General features: G+C 40.5%; 1 protein-coding gene across 1 annotated transcript; it reads left to right on the top strand.

The window, feature by feature from the left end:
- Positions 1 to 9645: 9645 nt before the first annotated feature.
- LOC104246391 (uncharacterized) lies at positions 9646 to 10620 on the top strand. Its single transcript, XM_009802201.2, has one exon. It carries the CDS (start codon positions 9738 to 9740, stop codon positions 10350 to 10352), a length of 615 nt encoding a protein of 204 aa, XP_009800503.1. The 5' UTR covers positions 9646 to 9737; the 3' UTR covers positions 10353 to 10620.
- The last annotated feature ends 5685 nt before the right edge of the window (positions 10621 to 16305 follow it).

Raw genomic sequence — 16305 nt, 5'->3', positions numbered from 1 at the left:
TGTTGCTGATTTTACTTAAGTAAAACCTTTCTTCACCTTTTCTGATTGGGTTCATTCCTACAAATCTTTGGACTTCTGATTTCTTGGCTGTTAACTGATTCCCTTGGGTTATTTGCACAAATCGTGTACTTTCAATACCTTGTCCTTAAATAGAACTTTATGTATTTACCCCTACTATACTACTTTGCACAAAGTGTTTGATTAATTTTTTTCCTTAATGGGTTTGTACCCGTTTGTAATCTGAATCCCTTAATTAAAGGAAAAACTTGTGTAATTGATTGACAATTGATTTTCAAACTATTCTCTTACCTTATTTCTGCTTGCCTTCTATACCATAAAAGGGCACGACCCCTTTCTCACCAAACACACGTTCAACTCAACACTTTTACACTTCAGACTTCCCACCCACATTCTCAATTCTCTTCTAAACTCATCGTATTCTGATTGCCTATTTGCACTTTGGCTTTACAAGACTACTGCTTTCTTCGTACTTGTTTCTTTAAGACTGGTATGTTCTAGTTTTAGCTTCAGCATCATCCCAATGTGTTTACTTACAGCCTTTACATCCATGTCTACTTTACTATCTATGTGGAGTTAAATGTTTAACTCGCATGTTAATTTCTTTTTACTTGTTTCTGCTGTAAATCCCTGCACCCCTGTTTCCTTCTATGTGCTTTGAGTTGTAGTTCAGGACATGGCAATATGCAAGTTATTTTTCACGTTTGGACTTGATCCCTTAGGGGATCCTGACTCTCAAAACAATGTGTTTTGACAGGCTTGTAGGGTGTGCCAACACTTCTCATTGCTAGGTATGCCCACTAGCCTGTCCTTGTTTCTTTACCACTTCCATTTTCCCTTTTTTCAAACTTTGCACTTACACTCACTCTTAGCTTCTAAGTTCTGCCCCCTCCTGTGAGCCTTGCCTTGAGACCTTGAGTTACCTCTGAACTTGGACACTTGAGGGCTGACCCTTCCACACTGTACTATGACTTAATCCTGCACTGAGCACTGCTCGGAGTCCATTTGAGGCTCTTAGGGAACTCTGACACATCCAAATGAGAGAAAGGCTTTGGATCCTGATCTTTGGAGTTTGTTCATCACATATTTCAGACATGGAGTCTGAATTAGGCTCCCCTTGGTTGTACTGTTAATTTCTGATGTAATTTTGTTTTTCTTATTCATTCTGGGCTGTAATAATTTGTAATAACTATTGTGGGTGGCTAGTGAAAAGGGATAGGAATGACTGTATGCAAAAGGGTAAGATATCATGCCTATAGGCTTATTAATTTCTGCAGATACCATGCTTATTTCTGCATTCTCATCTTTAGATAACATGCCTATAGGTTTATTAACTTCTGCATCCACGTAAATATCCTGCTTATAGGTTTACTTACAGAATTATGCACTTGCATATAGACACTATGGCTATAAGAATTCCTGCATTATATAGACACCATGTCTATAGGTTTATGCATTCATATAGATACCATGTCATTAAGGTTTTCTGCACTTCTGCACTTTATAGATACCATGTCTATAAGAAAGTTCTGCATCTCTCATATAGATACCATGCTCGTAGTTAACTAGAAATTCAAATCCTGCATATGCATCCGTCACTAGACAAACCTGTCTATAGAATTTAAATAACTAACATCATTTAGATATCATGCCCATAGGATTTTTGCACTCTTCCTATAAGAACTATCAACTAAATCTGAACCGCCTCACTCGTTTTAAGTTTAATCTGTCAGTAGTAACGCATTACTAACTGCAGAACTTGTATTATTCTATTAAAAACTGGCAACCTTTCTGTAATCAGTTTACTTCTTTATTTCTGAAACCAGTAGATATTATGCCTATAGGTTTCGTCTAACACCTAGGCAAGCCTTAGGATAAAAGCTATAACTGTACCAGGTTTTGTTAATTACAACCAGCGGGCAGGCCAAATTCGGACTTCTTATCTGAAAATATGTGATAAATCAGCCTGCTTTAACTTATTAAGTTTGATTAGACCTTAATCAGTACATGCAAGACATGCTAAACTATATGCTTTTCTTTGATTTAAGGAGGTCTATTTGAGCCTTTCTATCTATTTATGTGCTTTCCTAATACTTGCTACATATATGTTTTGATTGCCGCCTTAGAATTTTGTCCTTTTAAAACTATGAAACCCCATACCCCTTCCCTTTTAGGATTAGTAGTCCCAAGTACCTCCGGGACTGATAGGATTGGCGCGGGTAATAGCATGCAATAAGTAACGAAACCATTCCGCGCTTTAATACCTTAACAGGGTGGGAATGGGTAGATATGGATATGATGACCATGCGATAACATCTCGTGTAGCCCCTCTTTGAGGAGTGATTACCGGATGTTGTGTGGGGTGATCCATATTATTTGTAAACCTAGGACACCCTCCTTTTACTTGTTTATTTTATTACTTTCAGAATTTCTAAACTATTTTCTCAAAAAATTCAGCTTTCTTTTATTTCTTTAAACTTTAATCTATTTGCAACCATTATGTGAAAACCCCCTCATATTTGAAACTTTTTACTTGCCTACTTGTTATTTGCACTTAAGGTCACAATTTTAGTATGGCCGAGAACCACACTAGTGGATCCTGAGGGGTGCCTAACACCTTCCCCTCGAGATAATTTCGAGCTCTTACCCAATCTCTGATTTTCTAAATCAATTTCTTCCTAGTGTCCTAATGCACTTTAATCATTAGGTGGCGACTCTTCGATTTAAACCCAATTCCCAAAAGGGAATGAGTTGTCCTCCCAAATGTCATAAACCCGATTTCACGAGAAAAAAGGGGCGCGACAGCAGAGGGAACATGTGCATAAGAAGGTATTGCTTCCTGAGTATCAGCTTCTCTTTGAACTGGTCAATAAAGTGCTCTTACCTCATTTTGAGAGGCGATGTATTGCTACAAAATTGGATATGGTCATAATGGAAGCACTTGATGAGTTTGTTCCAATCAATTTGCCAGCGATCATGATAGATCATATGCAAAAGGTGGCAAACTTCAAAGGTGGGAATTATGGGCTACCATATAGCTTTCTCCTCACTCAAGTGTTCAGATTCTACAAGGTCCCCTTGGGTAATCCCAGAGTAGGCACCCGCAAGCAGACCTTCTATAAGACCACTTTAGAAGAATGTGAATGTGTAGAAAGAGTTGGTGGAAGCATCTCAAAATGTAGCTTTTGAAGAGATCAGAAGTTTGAGGGCTCGAAATGCCATACTAGAAACTCAGCTCAGTCAAGCAGCTAAAGGACCTGAGTCTGTCAATGAGGAAGTTGCACGACTGACAAAGGAAAATGATAAACTTCGGGCACAATTACTTGAAGAACAACTGTCTGCAAATGCTCGACTGGACCTGGTTCTCGAAAACATTGTTGTCTCTTCCTTCAAGACTTCTTATTCTAGTGTCCCCTAGGATCCTCTTAGTGTCCAGCTACTTTTGCTCCAAACTTTTGTGGTTGCTGTTTTATTTTTGTTTGCTTTTTGTGTGGTGGCATGTTGATATTTTCCATTACTGCTCCTGACTTGCTCAGTCCAATGTAAACATTAACAAAATAGCTCCCCTTTTTGCGTGTACAATGCTGTGTTCCTCTGGCTTTTATTTTCTGTCATGTTGCGTGCACATATGTGGCATGAGCTAACTGTGTTAGACTTCTTTATGCTAATTACTTGCTTGTGCTCTTTTTAGTGATGCCAAAAGGGGGAAGAATATTGTTAGGATATGAGATTTCAGGTGAGTGGAGGAGCTCTGAGATTAAGGGGGAACCAGTTCCTGGAAAATGTGATATTAAGGGGAAATCTTAACGAAAAAGAGATCTGAGATTAAGGGGGAACTATGTGTAGTTCTGGTATCTTATCTGATTATTTCTGCTCTAAACTAATACTATCCATGCTTAAGTTTGTCATCATCAAAAAGAGGGAAATTGATGGGTTTTTAATGTCTTGACCTTATGTTTATTATATTTTGATGATCTAACAAACTTGTTGTGAAGAACCACATAAAGAACCTAGCCCACAGGGTATACATTTCATATGACCTGGTCGAAGTCTGAAATCAGCAAATGGATGAACGACCACAGGGAGGAACACAACATGGACCTGGTGATTTGGTTCATCAAGGTTCTCTGACACAAGCACAAGACAGTGACTGTACACAAACATTATAAAGAGAAACACAATAGGGACTTGGTCTCTTAGGGTTCTCTGACAGAAGTACAAGTCAAATGAACAACTGGAATGTAGTAGAAGAAAGAGACCATCTAGCAACTGTCACAGAAGAGGAACACAACTAGGACCTGGTCCGTTGGTATGTCCTGGCAGAAGTACAAAGTCGACTAGCCAGCTGAAACGCAACTACCCAAAAGTGGTTGTGCAGAGAGTACAACAGTCACTTCTCATTGGGAAGAAGCGTGCACCAAGAGTTGGCATCACTATCTATTATGATATCTTTTGTGATAAAACAACCTGGTGCAAGACACACCATTTTTTGTGCATTCAGTGATATTCTCTCAAGCAACAACAGTAGTCATCTGGCATTGGAGTCACTAGTGTGTCAAGAACAAGCAGACAACTCCACTAAGGATCAGTTTCTTAATGAGTTTATGTACATCCGTAGTTGAGTTGTAGTCTTGTTGTTTGTTCGTCATTGTAATTCCTAGTTTTCTTTCTTAGAAGCGTTGTCTTAGGAACAAACCAAAATTCGTAAACTTCTGAGTATATGTTGTGACTAGGGATAGTCATAAGTTTAAAGCCTTTGTAACTAGGATAGTTATAGAGTGGCTTGTGGTGGGTGCATCACAAGTTAGTTGAAGTCTTTGCAATAGGGTTTTTTCGAAGTGACTTGTAATAGGGAGATTGCAAGTTAGTGAAGTTAAAAGCCTACAAGAGTAGGTCGTGGTTTTTTGATCCCCTTGTGTGGGATTTTTCCACGTAAAAATCCTTTGCCTTCTTTACTTTCAGTCTTTACAGCATTCTAAGCATCATCTCATATAGGACCAAGTACTCTATAGTTTGGTGGACTCATATAAACTAACAAAAGTTGACTTTGCCTAAATCGGTAAGTCGACTCAATCCCACTTGGATATTCAAATCGAAACTGACTTCAACCGAAATGGCAAATCTGAATCCGACCTCGGTCGAATAAAAAATGATTTCGCCTAAAGCGATGAACCAAAATCCAATCTCGCCCGAATGAGTAAGTCCGAAGCAACTCCATTCAGACTCGCTCGACAAGACCCTACTCGATATGGTTAAGTTCGGATTCCCAAAATTGAAAAAACTATGGGCTCGCCATACAAAAAACCGAAGGTCTACGCCAAAACAAAAAGATGTAACGAGCAAGGGGAAGGGAAATAAAATCAAAGGATAAACAAAGGCGAAACAACTCTTTTATTTATATACACGTGCGCACGACTGCACCTTACACAAGGACAAAACAGGCCTAATAAAAAAAAGAGACGAAAATGAACAAAAAAATAATAAATATACTAAAGCAATAGCAGCTTTTCACTCGGCGTCATCACCACCATTCTCCCAATCATGGTTTTTAGGAAATTCCTCCTCAGCATCAACATCTTCACCGGCCTCCGGTGTCGTAGGGTCGTAGCCACAGTTGACACGAGCCTCTCGTGCCTTCGCCCGGGCTCCTTCATAAGCAACCTCAAAAACATTGCCCGCCTCCCACAAACACTTGTATATGTCTCTTTGGGCCTCGGCATGAACCCAAAGCTCATGCCGACTCAACTTGGGCAGAGGCAGACTCAACTTGGGCCAACAATTGCGCCTTTTCAGCCTCAAGGACAGCGACCTGATCTCCCAAGTTCAAAGTTTCCCGGTCAATTTTGCCAATGCGCTCTTTGAGCCTTACCTCCCTTAGCGTGGTCGTTGCCCTCTCAAATTCTTGCTCGAATTGGAGGACACGGATAATGTCCTCCAATACTGCCGCCCTTGCCGAAGCCGATGCCCGAGTATTCTCGGCATTCTCCCACTCGGACACTTTCCTCTCCAGATCAACCAACTTTCCCACCCACTTAGCACTCAAAGCTTCCACTCTGGCGGCATTTTGATCAAGTTCAGATTGCAACGACAGCACCTTCGCTTGAAGATGCTCACACTCTGCAGCGACCCCCTTTCCCAATCAAGTTCTTCGTCCTTTGCACGAAGTAGCTCCTTGAGCTCACTACTCTTGCGAATAGACTGCATCAACTCCTGATCCCTCTTCTATAGCTCCTCCCCAAGAGAGTGATTGCATGTGCTCGCACTGAGCCGCTTATGTATCTCGCGACATTTGTTACGGTAGCGCCGATACCTTTCCAGCATCATTGGAAAAATCTTGGCCCGAGTTTCGGCCCTGCGAGCACTCTTGATCTCCAGCATGTAAGACTGAAAGCAAAGAAAAAAGTCGGTGAAGGCCAAGGCCGCCAAAAACAAAAGGGGGACAAAAAAAGAAAGAGGAGAAACGTACCCTCAAGCCCATAGCGGCCACTTCATGCATTAATTCGACGTTGCTAACGTCCCGAAGAGCCTCACATTCTGCGGCAGAGCATAGAAGGTCGAACTGTGGCACCAAACCCTCCGTGTCCTGTAGAAGATTGAGATCCAATGGAATCTCAAGTATATAGGAAGGACCTCCCGCTCTTACCACAGTACGGGTAAAGCCCTCCTCGAACATCCTGACATCATCAGGATCGAGGTTGGAGTCAGACTCGAAGTCATCGACCACGACACCCTTTCCCCTATCTACGGCTGAAGAAGAGGCGCGATTCGGTCTGGATGACTAAGGGCCGCCCAAAACGGCAGCAGCAGCCTCGGGACCCCGTCTGTTCGTTGCAATGGCCATTTAATCATTCACAATGGCCGAAGCCTATGCCATCAGGTTTGCCTCTACTACCGGGTTTGCCTCTATGGTTGGGTTAGCACCACTGCCAATTTCAGACACCGCCAAGGAAGGGTCGCCCCCCGAAGATGCTTCGACTGAATGAGCCAATTCAGGCTCCACTCGTCGTCTCTTCGACGGACCCTCTCCGCTACCAGTACGGGAAGATTCGCCCGTTGAGCGGACGGCAGGAGTTGGAGTCTCAGGTCGAGGAGTAATTTCCATGCACACGGCCCCGGTCACAGGTGCATATTGAGTAGCTCTCGATGTAGGCCGCACAACAAACCTTGATGCGGGCCAGGTAGAAGGCGCCGGTTGATGGAACGCAAGCGAAGGAGCCCTCTCCCTTCGCACTCTCCCTGCCAACAAAGAAAAACAATCATATAGCGACAAGATCAAATTACAAGGCAAAAAACAAGGAAACTATAACGGGCCGACTCACCAGTGAGAGGCTTATGACCGTATCTCTCGTAGAAGGACGCCCACTCTCGAACCCCCACTATATGGGGAAAAATAACATTTACCCACTCGCGGATGTCATCAACTGGCGGGGGAGGCAATCTCTCAGTTGCGAAAGCAAAAAACAAATTAGCAATGCCACCTAAAAAGGAATGGTTGACCACCACCTCGATAAGAGTCACAAAATAAATGAAGGAAAACTTAGGGGAAAAGTTCCACGTCTTGGGAAACTCTGTCGGGTCCGCCACAAGGTGCTCGGTCCGTACGTAGAAATATCTTTCCCAAAAACAGTAATTAGCCTTGTTGTCCATCTTCACCACCAAAATCTTTGTTCCTCGGTGGCACATGTGGATCATCGTGCCTCGAATAAGTTGAGGGGAATTTTTTTTAAGCATATGCCCCAAAGTGACCCCTCGACCGGCGAGCTCTGCGTACTTGAGCAACATGGGGAAGAGTTTGTACACGTACGATGAGAGCTGAGCCGGGCACACTTCATAGAAGCGGCAGAAGTCTATCACTAGGGAGGGGAGAGGAAGCGTATACCTGACAATAAAAGAGTACGCGTAGAATGCACAGTACCCTGGGCGGTGCAGATGTATGATGTCCGTCCCTGTCGCCGTCACCATTTCAATATGGTTTGGAATTCCCCACTTGGTCTTGAGCACCGCAATCGCTACTTCATCTATGGTAGAGGATGCATGATCCAGTTCTTCTCCAGCGGGGCTATTGAAATCGGTCCATAATTTCTCCGAACGAGGCAATATTTCAGCCACTGTTGGAACTCCCTCATTTTCCGCTGCCTTTGCTCTTCTCCGAGAACATATGCGTCATTTTTCAGCACCGGAGCTTCGACGAGCCTGTCAGTATGGGAAGAAGTACCGGCCATTTGTTTGGATTTATCAGAATAAATGAGTATGATGAAGAAAAAGATAAGATGGTAGCGTCAAGTTCTGACTAACAGGAGAATGAAATCAAAAGTTTGAAATATTGAAGAAGTTAAAGATTTGCAAAATTCTTCAGATAAATCGAAAAGTGTAGCAATCGAATGGTGGTTTTCCCCTATTTATAGGAACACAAATGTCTTGAGCGGGAAACCCAAGAGCCACCAATCAAAACTGATAGGGCACAAGAAATGATACGGTGCTTGAGAAACGTGCACCATAATGATAATGGCTATTCATGATGCATCGAATCAATACAACGATTCAACTCCGAATAGATGTAATGGTCCGATGGTACCATTGAAGCGTCACGTCGCCACCTCAACCTAAGGATCTTGCTCAATGCGTACCATTCCTATTTCTCCTAACTTTCAAATCGACAGAGTTCGTCCGTTGAGCCCGCTAAAAGGCGACCTCGACGGACGGAGGGACTAACTGTATGGGTCAAAATCTAACTAGAATGATCGTCCTTAAGAGAAATAATTAAGGGTCGACCAAGCTAAAATCATGCCCACGAGGCGAGATAGCAAAGGACACCTCGGCCATCGCCAGGGTCAAATCGTCGGAAAGCGTACGTCACAGAACAAGCGTTGTGTTTGAGCAGACGATGAAAGTACATTCGTTAGAAAGTACGCCGGTCAAAAACCATTGGATAAAAGGGAAAGGAACTATATATATGGGGGGAAAGCCCAAATAAGGGGGGGGGTCGGAAAGATAGCTACGATATAGAGCAAACAAGAGGAATCTCCTCATCATCAACAGTTACCTCTCTTCCCCTTCCTTGCTCCCATGATTATGATGCATATCTGCCTTAAGCTCATCTCTCATGTTTGATGCAAGATTATTACATTAAGAAATCTTACACGTTCTTATTCTTTTTCTATTTTGCACTCTGTATGTTTGGCTTTGGAATTAATTATGTTATTTACCTTCTTTATTATTAATAATTAGTTCGAAAAAAGGGGTTTACACTTTTTTAGTCAAACATGTATAACACCATATTAATTTATCACTTAACTATAATAAATAAGTGCAATTTGGTGTAAACATCAAATGTGAGTAAGTATTTTTGTCTCTAATAAACTAGCTTTAGCATCTTGAACTTCTATGGAAAGTTGCACGCGATATCTTATAGTGTGGCCTTCCAAAACCTCAAAAGAAAAGAAAAGAATCGAAAAATAAACTAGTAAGTACCTTTGTAAAAATAATTCTAGGACCTCTATACTATAAAATATTCCTTCTAAATTGAACGAATCCGGATCCATCTAGGAGCCGTAGATCTAGAAATACAGTCATTTGACAAACTCCACAAAGTCGACCGTTACAATATTTCAAACCGAGAGGACCGTTAAAAAGGAGCCTCGCCTTTATTGTTTTTCCGCTCTCCACCCTTCTTTCTCCCCTGACCCCAAAAGCAATTTGTCGCAATCTCTCAATCCTCAATGGCCGATCAGAATAGCAACAACACTTCAATAATGGAATCGAAGCCTTTACACCCACTTCACCAAATCGCAGAAACCCCAACTCACAAGTTGCTACTTAAGCAATGGCTTAAAGAAGAAGAACTCATCCTCAATAGAATCGCCGCCAAAGAAACCCAAATCGACTCGGTCCGCAACGAAATCACCCAGCTCTACTGCATCTTTTTTCTCTTCCACTCCATTTCACTTATGCTTTTATTTAGTGCCTCCTCGAAATGGGCTTCTAAAAGTGGGCTCTGCCACCGTTCTTGGATCCCATCTCTGTGTTCTCTGCTCTGTTCTCTGGGTATCATTTGGGCTGTTCGGTACAAGACGGATACGGAGAGTCACTTAGAGAAACTGTTGGAGAGAGAGAAAGAGGACGGGAAACTATTGGCGAGGTGTGTGGAGGAATTGAAGAGAAAAGGGGTGGAGTTTGATTTGTTGAAAGAGGTTGATGCTCTTAGGAGGGCTAAGAGTTTGAGGGTTGAAACTAAGGTTGTTAAAAAATGGTCTGCTAGAGACTTTGTGTCTCTATTTTTCTTCTCTGTTTCTTGCCTCGTACTCGCCGTAACTAGGTTCATTTTGTGTGGTTGAAACTCACAGGGTGACGAGAATACTAGATTGGCTGCTGCATCTTCTCTTTTATGCTCTACAACATTTGTACCCTTCTTTTTTGTGAAGTTGTAAACTGAAAAGTATGAAGCTTTTGGCTTCTAATCATGTAGTAGTAGAAGAAAATTGATTAATAGGAGGTGAAGGGAAGTTGCAGAATATACTGTTCTGCTTTTGGTTATTTTGGTGACTATTCTTTTTGTATCTTTGCAGTTAACAGAATCTTATTTGGCAATAAATGTTTTTAACATTTTCATGGTGTTAATGTTGAGTTTTTATTTAAGATGAAATAGTCTTAAAATTAGAGTGAATGGGAAATGAGATTTGGATTTGGATTTGGATTCGGATTTGGTCAAATGATCCTCGATTGATTAATTTTTTGGACCAAATTTATTTGTTAATAGTGAATATTAACGTGATATAATCCGTGTTTGTAATGGATGTTTTCCAATCCGTGTATTGTGTTGCAACACAATACAATAAGCAACCTAGTGCACCTCCCACAATGGTGCAAGTGTTCCTCCCACCAAGCAAGTGTATATACCACCATGTAAGTGCTTTCTCCATGATCTAGTGCTTGTTGCACCATGGAAGGGGCGGATTTCTCTCAAATAACTGCTATAAATAGAGCATAAGTTGGAGAGAAAGAAGAACACATCGGAAAAAACACTTGAAACACTCTGTATACACTTAATATACACTCTGTATACACTGGATATACACTCTGCATATACTGGATATACACTCTGTATACACTGCGTATACACTGGAAAAACGAATTGCAATTTGATATTCTCTTCAGTAAGAATTCAACATTGGCTATACTTTGCATTCCTTCCTCTCAGAATTTCCATTCGACTTCTGAGTTGTCCTCCTTATTCTGCATTGTTTTTAACTACAAACAAAGCATCCATAAGTGTGATTTGTTGCCGAACTTTGTGTTCGCTGAAACACTGGGGTTTGAAGTACCGCTACACCAGTGTGTAATTCGTTCTATCCTGGGAGAAAATAATCTATAACCTTGAGTACTAGGAGGGGATTAAATTCCTTAACACTGTGAATTCAGTGGGCTCGAATTAATTTCTGTTTTTTATTTATATTTACGTTTATAAGCTAACGTTCTAATTTCCAGAATCATTATTTACAAGTACAGAGGAACAACAATCTTAAGGAATTTAATAATTTAATAATTTAATTTCTGTATTTGTGTTACTTTTATTATTTCTGGAAACTATAACCTTTGTGGTTTTTTGTGTACTCCCGTTTGGAGAGTAAAGCCTTCGTGGCGGTTTGTTGGAGATTAAAATCTACGTGATTTTTACTCCAGTTTTAAAGCCTTCGTGACATTTTGTTGGAGATTAAAATCTACGTGATTTTTCACTCCAGTTTTAAACGTTTGATTGTGTCATTTTTACAGTAAAAATGGCGAATGACGGAAATCAAGATGTTCCGATGATGACTGCCAACGCATCGACAAGTCGAACTCCAGTGTTGGCACCGGCAGAGAAACCCGGAAAAATTTTCGGGATGGATTTCAAGCGCTGGCAGCAAAAGATGTTCTTCTACTTGACTACGTTATGTCTACAGAAGTTCATCAAGGAAGATGTTCATGATCTTCCAGATGAAACTCCAGAGAATGATAGCTTTCTCGTGATTGAGGCGTGGAAGTATTCTGACTTCTTGTGCATGAATTATATTCTTAGCGGACTGGAGGATAATCTGTATAATGTATACAGTGGCGTGGAGACGTCAAAAGAATTGTGGAATGCACTTGAAAAGAAGTACAAAACTGAAGATGCCGGGATGAAGAAATTCGTCGCCGCAAAATTTTTGGACTACAAAATGGTAGATAGCAAGTCTGTTATTACCCAAGTCCAGGAATTGCAAGTGATTATTCATGATCTACTTGCTGAAGGTATGTTTCAAATAAATATTGATATTGAAAGTAAATTTTTTAGTAATTTTACTAACGGAATTTTCATTGAAGGTCTTGTCATCAATGAAGCATTCCAAGTAGCAGCAATAATTGAGAAGTTGCCTCCATTGTGGAAGGACTTCAAAAATTATTTGAAACACAAACGAAAGGAGATGTCCCTTGAAGATCTCATTGTTCGATTGAGAATCGAAGAGGACAACAAAGCTGCTGAGAGAAGAGGCCGTGGAAATTCAACAATAATGGGAGCAAATATTGTTGAAGATAACAAAAAGAGAAAGAAGGCTTCTGGTCCGAAATACAACCCAAGCAAGAAGCGGTTTAGTGGAAACTGCTACAACTGTGGGAAAACCGGACACAAATCTACGGAGTGTCGTGCTCGGAAGAAAGACAAGCAAAAGGGTCAAGCAAACATGGTAGAAAAGCATGATGATGTTGATGACTTGTGCGCCATGCTTTCTGAATGCAACCTAGTAGGAAACCCAAAGGAGTGGTGGATTGATTCTGGAGCCACTCGCCATGTTTGTGCTGTGAGGGAAGCATTTTCTACATATGCTTCTGTTGGACCCGAAGAGACGCTCTCTATGGGAAATGCTGCTACAACAAAAATTGAAGGATACAGTAAGATATTTCTCAAGATGACTTCTGGCAAGGTCATGACTTTGAACAACGTCCTTCATGTTCCCGAGATTAGGAAGAACTTAGTCTCTACTGGACTTCTTGTAAAGCACGGTTTCAAGTGCGTTTTTGTATCTGACAAGGTAGTGATTAGTAAGAATGAAATGTTTGTAGGAAAAGGTTACCTTACTGAGGGCCTTTTCAAGCTGAATGTAATAGTTGTTGAAACTAATAATAAAACTTCAGCTTCTTCTTACTTACTTGAGTCAAATGATTTATGGCATGTACGTTTAGGTCATGTCAATTATAAAACCTTGCGAAAAATGATAAACTTGGAAGTATTGCCTAAGTTTGAATGCGAAAAATCAAAATGTCAAATATGTGTGGAATCTAAGTATGTTAAACATCCTTATAAGTCGGTTGAAAGGAATTCAAATCCTTTAGACTTAATTCACACAGATATTTGTGACATGAAGTCAATACCATCTCGCGGTGGAAAGAAGTATTTCATAACTTTTATTGACGATAGTACTCGATATTGCTATGTTTACTTACTTAATAGTAAAGATGAAGCAATAGACGCATTCAAGCAATACAAAAATGAAGTTGAAACGCAACTTAACAAGAAAATCAAAATGATAAGAAGTGATAGGGGTGGTGAATATGAATCTCCTTTTGAACAAATATGTTTAGAATATGGAATTATTCATCAAACAACAGCCCCTTACACGCCCCAATCCAATGGGATTGCGGAAAGAAAGAATCGTTCATTAAAGGAGATGATGAACGCATTATTGATAAGTTCTGGTTTGCCACAGAACTTGTGGGGGGAAGCCGTTCTTACGGCCAGCCGAATACTAAATCGAGTACCCCATAGTAAAACACAATCCATTCCATATGAAAAATGGAAAAGAAGGAAGCCCAACTTGAATTATTTTAAAGTGTGGGGGTGTTTGGCAAAGGTGCAAGTTCCTAAACCCAAAAGGGTAAAAATAGGACCGAAAACAGTTGATTGTGTTTTCATAGGATATGCAACTAATAGTAAAGCATATCGATTTCTGGTTCATAAATCAGAAAATCCCGACATTCATAATAATACGGTTATAGAATCAGATAATGCTGAGTTCTTTGAAAATATATATCCGTATAAAAAGGAATGCGAGTCGATTAGTGAAGGATCTAAACGACCTCGGGAAGAAACAAAAGAAAGTACATTTAATTCAGGGGGATCCAAGACGTAGTAAACGTCAAAGAACGTCTACTTCGTTTGGACCAGATTTTGTGACTTTCTTATTGGAAAATGAGCCTCGAACATTTAAAGAAGCTATGTCTTCTTCGGAATCATTGTTCTGGAAAGAGGCAGTCAATAGTGAAATAGAATCCATATTGAACAACCATACATGGGAATTGGTTGATCTTCCTCCTGGAAATAAACCTTTGGGTTCTAAATGGATTTTTAAGAGAAAAATGAAAGATGATGGCACTATTGATAAATTCAAGGCAAGACTTGTTGTCAAAGGGTATAGACAACGAGAAGGTCTTGACTACTTTGATACATACTCCCCAGTTACAAGGATTACGTCCATACGGATGTTAGTAGCATTAGCTGCAGTGTATGGTCTTGAAATTCATCAAATGGATGTTAAAACGGCCTTCTTAAATGGAGAGTTGGAGGAAGAAATTTACATGGAACAACCTGAAGGGTTTGTGGTTCCAGGTAAAGAAAATAAGGTATGTAGACTTGTTAAGTCCCTTTACGGACTAAAACAAGCACCCAAACAATGGCATGCGAAATTTGACCAAACAATGTTGTCAAATGGTTTTAAGATAAATGAATGTGATAAATGTGTGTACATTAAAAATGTTCCAAATCACATAGTCATTGTTTGCATATATGTGGATGATATGCTGATAATGAGTAATAACATTGCCAACATAAATGCTACTAAGCGTATGCTAACTAGCAAGTTTGATATGAAGGACTTGGGAATCGCGGATTTAATTCTGGGGATTAAGATCCAAAAGACTCCTCAAAGTCTGGCATTGTCACAATCTCATTATATTAAGACAGTACTTGAAAAATTCAAGCACTTGGGCTTTAAAGTTGCAAAGACTCCAATTGACGTGAATCTTGCACTAGCAAAGAACAAAGGCCAAAGCATATCACAATTGGATTATGCTCGTGTGTTGGGATGCTTAATGTACATCATGAATTGTACACGACCAGATATAGCTTGTGCTATAAGTAAACTAAGTCGATACACGAGCAATCCAGGCCAATCTCACTGGATGGCAATGAAACGAGTTTTGGGATACTTAGAACATACCCAAAACTTTGATTTGCACTACAGTAAATATCCTGCGGTGATTGAAGGATATTGTGATGCAAATTGGATCACCGGTTCAACTGATTCGAAGTCCACAAGTGGATATGTATTCACTATTGGTGGAGGAGCGGTATCTTGGAAGTCGTCCAAACAAACATGTATTGCCCGCTCTACAATGGAGGCTGAGTTCATAGCCTTAGATAAAGCCGGTGAAGAAGCTGAATGGCTCCGGAATTTCTTGGAAGATATTCCATTTTGGCCCAAACCGTTGGCACCAATATGCATACACTGTGATAGCCAAGCAGCAATTGGAAGGGCTGGGAGCGTTATGTATAACGGTAAATCTCGTCATATACGACGAAGACATAAAACCGTTAGGCAACTTCTCTCTAGAGGAATTATCACGATTGACTATATAAAGTCAAGTGATAATGTGTCAGATCCACTTACAAAAGGCCTAACTAGAGAGGTAGTTGAGAAATCATCGAGGGGAATGAGACTATGGCCGAGAACAAGTCATTGTGGCGGTAACTCTACCTAGAAGACTGGAGATCCCAAGATCTAGGTTCAAGGAGATCAAACAAAGTCATTAATGACGGTTCAACATTGTCAACAAAATTTGTTTTAGTCCATTCTCGTGATGAGACAATGTTCAGTACCAAGGATAAAACATTAAGGCTTTTTAATGATTTCTAAATTTGATACATGGTATATCAAATAGTGTATCTACGGGATGACACGTTTAGGAATCACCTATGTAAGTGTGAAGTGTTAGCCGCTTCAAGGAGAATTTTGCAAGGCCAATTCTCTACGCACTTATGAAACCAGGCAGTGTTCATGGCTGAAACGAACACAACAATGAGAACCAAAGACGGTTAAGGGATTGATTGTGTGACTTATGGTTGTCTAGGTATACACTAAAGTTCGACGGTTCAAAGATATCAAATCTACCGATTGACCGAGTATATCCGACATAAGTTCACTACGGAAAGTTCAAAGGGAAACCTACTTATCCAGATGCAATTAATTCTTGTTTGCAAATCACACAAGTTTTTCA

This window comes from Nicotiana sylvestris, chromosome 11 (assembly GCF_000393655.2).
Source record: "Nicotiana sylvestris chromosome 11, ASM39365v2, whole genome shotgun sequence".
Lineage (NCBI taxonomy): Eukaryota > Viridiplantae > Streptophyta > Magnoliopsida > Solanales > Solanaceae > Nicotiana > Nicotiana sylvestris.
The sequence above is the reverse complement of the archived record's forward strand: the minus strand, read 5'-3'. Positions and strand labels throughout refer to the sequence as shown.

Bases quoted from the DNA above. Each gene is read 5' to 3' on its own strand.
- LOC104246391 (XM_009802201.2), top strand. From the start codon at position 9,738: ATGGCCGATCAGAATAGCAACAACACTTCAATAATGGAATCGAAGCCT.